This window comes from Brassica napus, unplaced genomic scaffold (genome assembly GCF_020379485.1).
Source record: "Brassica napus cultivar Da-Ae unplaced genomic scaffold, Da-Ae ScsIHWf_1086;HRSCAF=1550, whole genome shotgun sequence".
Taxonomy (NCBI): domain Eukaryota; kingdom Viridiplantae; phylum Streptophyta; class Magnoliopsida; order Brassicales; family Brassicaceae; genus Brassica; species Brassica napus.
This window is the reverse complement of record NW_026014510.1, coordinates 133113-142517: the sequence shown is the minus strand read 5'-3', so window position 1 is coordinate 142517 and position 9405 is coordinate 133113. Positions and strand designations below refer to the sequence as shown.

The window sequence follows — 9405 nt, the reverse complement described above, 5'->3', positions numbered from 1 at the left end:
TGAGACATACAGCCCTAGGAAAAAGAGGCAGTGAATCAGGCGATTACTTACCAGGATACAGCAGGCCCAGAGTTTGGATGAGAATGCAGAAAGTGGCTCTTAACGACAAGACGGAGTATCAGATCACAAGCAACGAAACAATCTGGTGAAGCCGAGTAAGTGTTCCAAAAAGCAAGGAGCTTAAAGAAGAGATTATGAGTCAGGCGCATAAGTCAAAGTTCTCAGTCCAACATGGGCTGAATAAGATGTATAGGGATTAAAAAGGTACTCCACTGGGTAAGGATTTAAAACAGATGTGGCCGAGTGGGTGGGAGGTGTCCTACTTGCCAGTTTGTGAAGGCCGAACATCAAGTGCCCAATGGTATGCTCCAGAATCTCCCCATACCAGAGTGGAAGTGGGATCACATCACAATGGATTTTGTGACCGGTTTCCTCTGACCAGGAACCAAAAGGATGCGGTTTGGGTGGTCGTTGACAGACTAACTAAGTCGGCCCACTTCTTACCAATACAGAAAGGAGATGGAGTGGATTCAGATCGTGAGGATTTACTGGACGAGATAGTACGTCTGCATGGAGTGCGGCTAGTATTGTCTCGGACAGAGACCCTAGGTTCACCTCTTACTTCTGGCAGGCTTTTCAAAAAGCCTTAGGAACAAGAATGAACATGAGCACAGCCTATCATCCTCAGACGGATGGGCAATCAGAGAGGACAATCCAGACATGGAGGACATGTTAAGGGCCATGGTGTTGGATTGGGGCGATCATGGGAAAGATAAAGCATCTACCCTTGGTCGAGTTTGCCTACAACAACATTTTCCATCTAGCATTGGGATGTCACTTATGAGCACTGTATGGATGGCCAAGAAGGACGCCATTCTGCAGGACGCCATTATGCAGGACGCCATTATGCTGGACCAAAGTGGGGGGGGGGGAGGAGCATGTTGGGGGGGGAGGAGCATAGTGGAAGCAACCACTGAGAAAATGAAAGAAGCACAAGATCGTCAAAAAGGTTATGCAGATAGACGGATGATGAAACATCTTGAGTTTGAAGATGAAGACTGGTCTATCTCAAGATGATCACATTCAAAGGGAGGGCTAGAATTTCTGGCAGAAGAAAACTAGACCCTAGGTACTTGGGTCCATTCATAATCATAGAAAGAGTTGGGGAGTTGGCTTATAAGTTAAACTGCCACCAGCCATGGATGCGTTCCATAACGGTTTCATGTGTCCCAACTCCGAAAATGTTTGTCTGATCAGGACATAGTACTACCCGAGATCCATACAGATTTGGGTAAGAATCTGACTCTAGAGACGAGGCTGGTCCTCATAGTGGATCGAACAGAAAAGACAACAAGGAAGAAGACCATTCCCATGATCAAGGTCGTGTGGGAATACAATGGCAAGGATGAAATCACTTGGGAAACAGACGTCGTGTGCTGACGGACACACACGGACAGCCATAGACGTTATGTGTGTGCTGACGGACAGCCACGGACGTCCTGTGTGTGCTGGCGGACACCCACAGACGTCCTGTGTGTACTGAACAGACAGCCCATGTGGGCCAAATCACCCAAACAGTCTGTCATGTCCCCGGTCCGAGATAGGGTTGTTGGGACGAGCCATGGTGCGGGGAGACACACCAGTCAGGTCATTAGACCAGTAGACAAGCGTATCATGGCTTAGACATAGGGTTAAGGGCATCAAAGTGTTGAGACTTAACCAGGGTGAAGAAAACATGGGTTTAATAGAGCTGGACGAGTGATGTGGGAGCTGGACGGGGCCGAGCTTGGGCAGCTAGGGAAGCTTAATGGGAGCTTAGTCAGTATGCATCAGCTCGTGGAGCTATAAGGACTAGCTCACTCAGCTGGGACCAGCTAGTAGTCAGCTCATTCAGTTGGGCCGAGTGTTCATGTCCGGGACCGTTGGGGCGGGTTAAAAGGATGGTTATGGTGGTTCGGTTAGATGGTGTGGCCACGGTATGGACGGTCAGTTAAAGGTCTTGGCCTTGGTTTCGGATAGAGAACCGGCAGGGACAGGAGCAGTTGGAGGTAGTTGAGGACCGGTTGGGGGCAGTTATTGCTGAACGGTTGCAAGGGAGAGAGAGACACCTTTTCGGTTACAACTCCCACCCTTCGGCCCCATGGCAGTTCCGACTCCCTCTCTCTATAAATACTGAGCCCTGGATCCAGAATTTGACACAGAATTCTTGAGGGGAACCTCTGCCAAAATCGTGAGAGACAAACAACCAAAAAGAGAAGAGAGAACCGGCGATCCAAGGAGAGAACCGGCGAGAGGCTTGGCTGTTCCAGGAGAAACCGGATCGTGGGAAGCAAGGCCTGAGGAGATGGATACCAGACAGAGAGACAGAGAGAAGGACAAAGTGAAGGAGATGGCGCCTGGGGAGAGAACGCCTAAGGTCAGTGGTGTGGACGGCAAGCGATCGGCCTTAGCCGGCTGATGATTTGATCGGCTTGTGGCCGGTTTGCTATGCGCCTACATCTACTCTCTCTATCTTTTTAGATTTGCTTGTCCTATCAGATTATTGTGTTTGTTTGTTCTGGTCATACAGGGAACACAGAACCAAGGCCCTGGCCGGTTCAGTATCCAAGTCCTTGGCCTTTGGCCGGACTATTCATGGTCGGATTTGGACGTTCTAGTGTGTTTCGTTGGAAACTGTTTATGGGAATCTCTTAGTTGGGATTTATCAAGGATTATCATGAATTTTAATTAGTTTTTGGGAATTTATTTGAGTATGTTGGTTTGGACAGGTTATAGATTCTAAGTAGCCGAACCATGCTTATCTAGACTTGATGTTAGGATATCGGCCATATGAATGTGCATTGTGTCTTGTGTGGTTTCAGGATCGGACATGGACCGTGGTAAGGGAAAGGCACCGTGAAGACTCAGGCCATGGGAAGATGTGTGGTGAATGGGTCATTGTAGGTAGATGTGAAATACTGATAGCCTATTGTGCAACTTGTGAACTTATGTTAGACTAAGTGTGTATAACTTATTAGGACGAACCAAAGAATGATGTATGAATCTCAGTTTATATTTATACAATTGATTTTCCCCTTATGTTTCCTTGTTTAGATTGATTGTATTGAACCTCAGTTGAAATGAATTGAATTTAGAAAGATAAGACTTAAAACTTGGTTCACTCGGACTTAGATTGAAAGGTTAAGGCCGCAGATCAGTTTGGGCTTAAGAGCCGGGATCGGGTCTTACAAGTCGGTATCAGAGCATGCTTGATTCTAGGATTGGTTTGGGTTATGTGTTCACCACACGTCCGGCTGCTTGGTCTCACGGGTTGTTTGTGTTTGTTTGGTTTGATGTTGTTTTGCTTAGTTCTAATCATGAGATGAGGTTTATACGTTTGGACTAACACTAAGTGTTTTTGCCTAAGGGAACTAAGCGGACTATGTCCCGGAAGGGCAAGGAAGCGGCTGGTGGTTCTGGACCGGTCATAGGAGATGGGGCCAACCCCACTCAAGTGTTACCAACCCAGACGGGGCTGGTTAATGAGAAGACCGGGGAACCCTTCGCGACGTTCCTGCCTACTGAGGTTCAGGTTGATAACCTGGGTGAGCAACAACAAGAGGGACGGGAGGAGGAAGGTGATTCCTCCCATGTAGGAGACGAGACCGGACCTGGAGATGGGGCGGAGGAGTTGGCCGAGCCATCTATGCGGGAGGTGACGGATGTGGTTAAGGCCATGGGCACTCAGATGTTGGCTTTCACGCATGAATTTACCCCTTTTTTTGAACTCATCGGTTGGCCAGATCACCCCAGCTCAGGCCACGGTTCAGGCAACTCAGAGAGCAGCTAGGACAGCTGGGACAGCAGCTGGTGTAGCTCGTGCAGCTGCACAAGTAGCTCGAACAGCTGCCAGGACAGCCGAGGACCGAGCTTTGGTCGAAGCTGAGGTAATGGAGATTGATCTACCAGCTCATCCAGTTAGGAGAGTGGATTACTTGAGCCTTCTAGCTCACATCTCCAAGCTGGGTACGAAGCAGTTTGCTTGTAGTTCTGATCCCATTGAGGCAGACGAGTGGAGGAGCAGATTGGCTCGGAATTTCAGCTCAACTCGTTGCCCAGAGGAGTACAAAAAGGACATTGTGGTTCACTTCCTGGAAGGTGACACACATAACTGGTGGTTAGCTCTAGACAAACGCACCAATGGGACAATTGAGCGGTTCTCAAACTTCGAGGTGGAGTTCAACCACAAATACTTCTCGGCTGAAGCTTGGGACCGTCTGGAGTCTCAGTTCCTAGACTTGACTCAAGGACGCATGACAATACGTGAGTACGAAGAGAAGTTCAACCAGCTCAGACGATATGTGGGCAAGGAGTTGGAGGAGGAGACGGTACAGATACGTAGGTTTGTTCGAGGCCTAAGGGTCGAACTTCGAACCTATTGCTCCGTTGGTCACTTCTAGACAGTGTCTGAACTGGTGGAACGCATGGCTATGGTGGAGACTAACTTCGCTGAAGAGGCCAAGCTGAAGTCTAGGGGCCACACGGCTTCTAGTGGATCCGGAAGCGACCGGAAGAGAAAGAGGGACACGGCCGAAGGGGGCAAGGCCTCAAGTGATAGGTCGGAGTGTCCTTCATGCAGAAGGCATCATGGTGGAGAGTGTTGGAAGGCAAAGGGGGCTTGCACCCGTTGTGGCAAGATGGGCCACTTTGCTCGAGACTGTCCTGGACGGTCAGAGAACCGTGGACAGGGCTTGGGGAGTGACCCAGAAGCTGTCATTACTGCAGCAAGACGGGACACCTACGCTGGGAATGTCCCAATATGCAAGCTGAGGCTAAAGGACGTGGGGAGGCCAGCAAGCCAAGCCAGACCCGAGGTCAGACCTCAGCACCGCGTGTGTATGAACTGACCAAGGACGCAGCAGAGGCTGGACCATCACTGGTAACATTCTAGATCCATTCTTTTTCAATTCAGTAGATTGGCATGGTACATAACTTAGAATGGATTAGATGATTAGAAAAGGGGGGTCTTATATAGGGACCCTATGTATTGGTGGTGTGGAAACACACGTACTGTTTGATACTGGAGCTACACACAGCTTTGTGAGCCCAGATATGATCGGAAAAGGGTTGTTCCAGATGGGAACGGAGGATGATCCTTGCATAGTGAATGCGGCCGGTGGGCAAGTAATGCATTCATTAGGGCGAGTAAAGGATATCCCAATAGTGATCCAGTATAGAGTTATGCCTATGGATCTGGTTGTGGTCTGCCTTAAGAATCATGAGGTGATATTAGGCATGGACTGGCTTGGAAAGAATCGGGCTACTTTGGACTGTCACAGAGGAAGGGTGCAGTTTGAGACTGGGTGTGGACCCCCGATCAGGTTCCAAGGTATTCGTCTGACTTCTGGATGCTTAGTGATATCAGCAGTCCAAGTGGAACGGATGCTTGAGAAGGGTTGTGAGGCCTTTTTGGTCACAATCGCCACTAAGGAGGTTGTAGGGGCTGGTTACCCGACGGGATTCCGCTGGTTAAAGATTTTGAGGATGTGTTTCGAGCACTACAGGGCATTCCCCTGATAGGGCTGGCCGGTTCATAATAGAACTAGAACCAGGGACGGCCCCAATGTCCAAAAGTCCATATCGTATGGCTCCGGCCGAGATGGCCGAGCTAAAGAAGCAACTGGAAGAGTTGTTGGACAAAGGGTTCATACGACCAAGTGTCTCGCCTTGGGGAGCACCAGTTCTTTTTGTGAAGAAAAAGGATGGTAGCTTCAGGCTGTGTATTGATTACCGAGGGTTGAATAGGGTTACTGTGAAGAACAAGTACCCATTACCCAGAATTGATTAGCTGTTGGATCAGCTCAAAGGGGCCAAATGGTTTTCCAAGATTGATTTCACCTCAGAGTATCATCAGATCCCAATTGAGCCTAATGATATCAGGAAGACGGCGTTCCGGACCAGGTATGGCCACTATGAGTTTGTGGTTATGCCATTTGGTCTAACCAATGCACCAGCTGCATTCATGAAGATGATGAATGGTATCTTTCGAGATTTCTTGGATGAATTTGTAATCATCTTCATAGATGACATACTTGTATATTCCAGAAACAAGGAAGACCATGAGAAGATCTCAGGGCCGTACTAGGACGTTTGAGGGAACAAAAACTCTTTGCCAAACTAAGCAAGTGTAGTTTCTGGCAGAAGAGCGTTGGGTTCCTTGGACACATTGTGTCTGATCAGGGCGTGTCAGTAGATCCGGAGAAGGTTCAGACTATACGAGATTGGCCACAGCCTAGGAATGCTACTGAGGTTAGGAGTTTCCTAGGGCTGGCCGGCTACTACAGAAAGTATGTCAAGGGGTTTGCCAGTTTGGCTCAACCCATGACACGACTTACAGGCAAGGATGTGAAGTTTGCCTGGAATGAAGGGTGTGAGAAGTGTTTCTCAGCTCTAAAGGATATGCTGACGAATGCACCAATATTGGTATTGCCGGAGGGAGATCAACCTTATGTGGTCTATACGGATGCGTCCATCACTGGGTTGGGGTACGTCCTGAAACATGGGAAGGTGATTGCTTATGCCTCGAGACAGCTGAGAAAGCATGAAGGGAATAATCCGATCCATGATCTAGAGATGACGGCCGTGGTGTTTGCTTTGAAGATATAGAGATCGTATCTGTACGGAGCCAAAGTCCAGATTCTCACTGATCATAAGAGCTTGAAGTACATTTTCACTCAGCCTGAGTTGAACTTGAGACAAAGAAGATGGATTGAGTATGTTGCTGATTATGATCTGGACATATCATACCATCTAGACAAGGCTAACCTATTGGCTGATGCCTTAAGCCGGAGAAGGGCAGATGTCTCGGCCGAAAGAGAAGCGGATGAACTAGAAGGGATGGTTTGGTCACTACATCTAAATTCCTTGGTTGGACGTGATGAGCCATTGGGATCCGAGGAAGTGGATCAGGCCGATCTACTTACCAGGATACAGCAGGCCAAGAGTTTGGATGAGAACTTGCAAAAAGTGGCTCTTAACGATAAGACGGAGAATCAGATCACAAGCAACGAAACAATCAGGGTGAATGGCCAAGTAAGTGTTCCAAACAGCAAGGGGCTTAAATAAGAGATTATGAGTCAGGCTCATAAGTCAAAGTTCTCAGTCCACCCCATGCTGAATAAGATGTATAGGGATTTAAAAAGGTACTATCACTGCGTAAGGATGAAAACAGCCGAGTGGGTGGCGAGGTGTCCTACTTGCCAGCTTCTGAAGGCCGAACATCAAGTGCCCAATGGTATGCTCCAGAATCTCCCCATACCAGGGTGGAAGTGGGATCACATCACAATGGATTTTGTGACCAGTTTTCCTACGACCAGGAACCAAAAGGATGCGGTTTGGGTGGTGGTTGACAGACTAACCAAGTCGGCCCACTTCTTACCAATACAGAAAGGAGATGGAGTGCATCAGATCGTGAGGATTTACTTGGACGAGATAGTACGTCAGCATGGAGTGTCGGCTAGTATTGTCTCGGACAGAGACTCTAGGTTCACCTCTTACTTCTGGCAGGCTTTTCAAAAAGCCTTAGGAACAAGAATGAACATGAGCACAGCCTATCATCCTCAGACGGATGGGCAGTCAGAGAGGACAATCCAGACATTGGAGGACATGTTAAGGGCCGTGGTGTTGGATTGGGGCGACTCATGGGAAAAGCATCTACCCTTGGTCGAGTTTGCCTACAACAACAGTTTCCATACTAGCATTGGGATGTCACCTTATGAAGCACTGTATGGACGGCCTTGCAGGACGCGATTATGCTGGACCCAAGTGGGGGAGAGGAGCATGTTGGGTCCTGAGATAGTGGAAGAAACCACCGAGAAAATAAGGTTCTTAAAGGAGAAAATGAAAGAAGCACAGGATCGTCAAAAGAGTTATGCATATAGACGAAGGAAACATATTGAGTTTGAAGTTGAAGACTTGGTATATCTCAAGATGATCACATTCAAAGGGAGGGCTAGAGTTTCTGGCAGAAGAAAACTAGACCCTAGGTACTTGGGTCCGTTCAGAATCATAGAAATAGTTGGGGCTGTGGCTTATAAGTTGGAACTGCCACCAGCCATGGATGCGTTCCACAACATGTTTCATGTGTCCCAACTCCAAAAATGTTTGTCTGATGAGGACATAGTCCTACACGAGATCCCTACAGATTTGGGTAAGAATCTGACTCTAGAGACAAGGCCGGTCCGCATAGTGGATCGAACAGAAAAGACAACAAGGAAGAAGACCATTCCCATGATCAAGGTCGTGTGGGAATACAATGGCAAGGATGTAATCACTTGGGAAACAGATGCAAGGATGAAGGCCGAGTATCCTGAGTGGTATGATCAGGTGGTCCCCGAGGAAACACATGATGAGGATTCGAGGACGAATCCATCCCAAGTGGGGGAGACTTCTCATGTCCCCAGTCCGAGATAGGATCGTTGGGATGAGCCATGGTGCGGGGAGATGCACCAGTCAGGTCATTAGACCAGTAGACAAGCGTATCATGGCTCAGACATAGAGTTAAGGGCATCAAAGTGTTGAGACTTAACCAGGGTGAAGAAAGAATGGGTTTAATAGAGCTGGACGAGTGATGTGGGAGCTGGACGGGACAGCGGCCGAGCTTGGGCAGCTCAGGGAAGCTCAATGGGAGCTCAGTCAGCATGCATCAGCTCGTGGAGCTAGAAGGACTACCTCACTCAGCTGGGACCAGCTAGCAGTCAGCTCAACTCAGCTGGGCCGAGTGTTCATGTCCTGGATGGTTGGGCGGTTACTAGGACGGTTATGGTGGTTTGGTTAGATGGTCCGGCTACGGTATGGACGGTCAGTTAAAGGGCTTGGCCTTGGCTTCAGGATAGAGAACCGACAGGGACAAGGACATGAGCAGTTGGAGGCAGTTGACGACCGGTTGGGGGCAGTTATTGCCGAACGGTTGCAAAGGAGAGAGAGACACCTTTTCGGTTACAACTCCCACCCGTTCGGCCCTGTAAGACCCGATCCCGGCCGACTAGGTCGCGGTCGATGCCTCACGTCGCTCAGTCCATACCTGGACCGAACCTCTAAAAATTTTGCCCTTTATTTAAAATATCGCCCATTGGCGAGGGCTAACTCAGATCCTAGCTCAAGACTACCTTAATCATTCCCTAGCTAGAACCTTTCAACTTATGCACAGCGGAATAGTATCTACTTAACCATTGGTCTAAAACCAATCTAACACTTGCCTGGTCAGATCACCTCAGCTACTGGTCAGTAAACACAACTGCCAGCTAGCTCCAAGGTCGATCCTGAACCTAGACCAAGTCATACAATCAGAAGTTCCGTTCCCCTAAGCCATTCTATCTAGATCTATGCAACATTGACAGATCATACCTTTGCCACATTCCCGGAGCT

The 9405-nt window shown here is 48.6% G+C and overlaps 1 protein-coding gene across 1 annotated transcript; it reads left to right on the top strand.

The window, feature by feature from the left end:
• Positions 1-6876: 6876 nt before the first annotated feature.
• Positions 6877-8451, top strand: LOC125595770. Its single transcript, XM_048771274.1, has 3 exons — positions 6877-7071; positions 7162-7803; positions 7969-8451. The coding sequence occupies exons 1-3, from the start codon at positions 6877-6879 to the stop codon at positions 8449-8451; spliced, it is 1320 nt and encodes a 439-aa protein (XP_048627231.1).
• The last annotated feature ends 954 nt before the right edge of the window (positions 8452-9405 follow it).

Coding starts and splice junctions, on each gene's coding strand:
- LOC125595770 (XM_048771274.1), top strand. CDS start 6,877: ATGGTTTGGTCACTACATCTAAATTCCTTGGTTGGACGTGATGAGCCA. Junction 7,072..7,161: donor CAATCAGGGTGAATGGCCAA/GTAAGTGTTCCA, acceptor ATGCTGAATAAG/ATGTATAGGGATTTAAAAAG. Junction 7,804..7,968: donor CGCGATTATGCTGGACCCAA/GTGGGGGAGAGG, acceptor GTATATCTCAAG/ATGATCACATTCAAAGGGAG.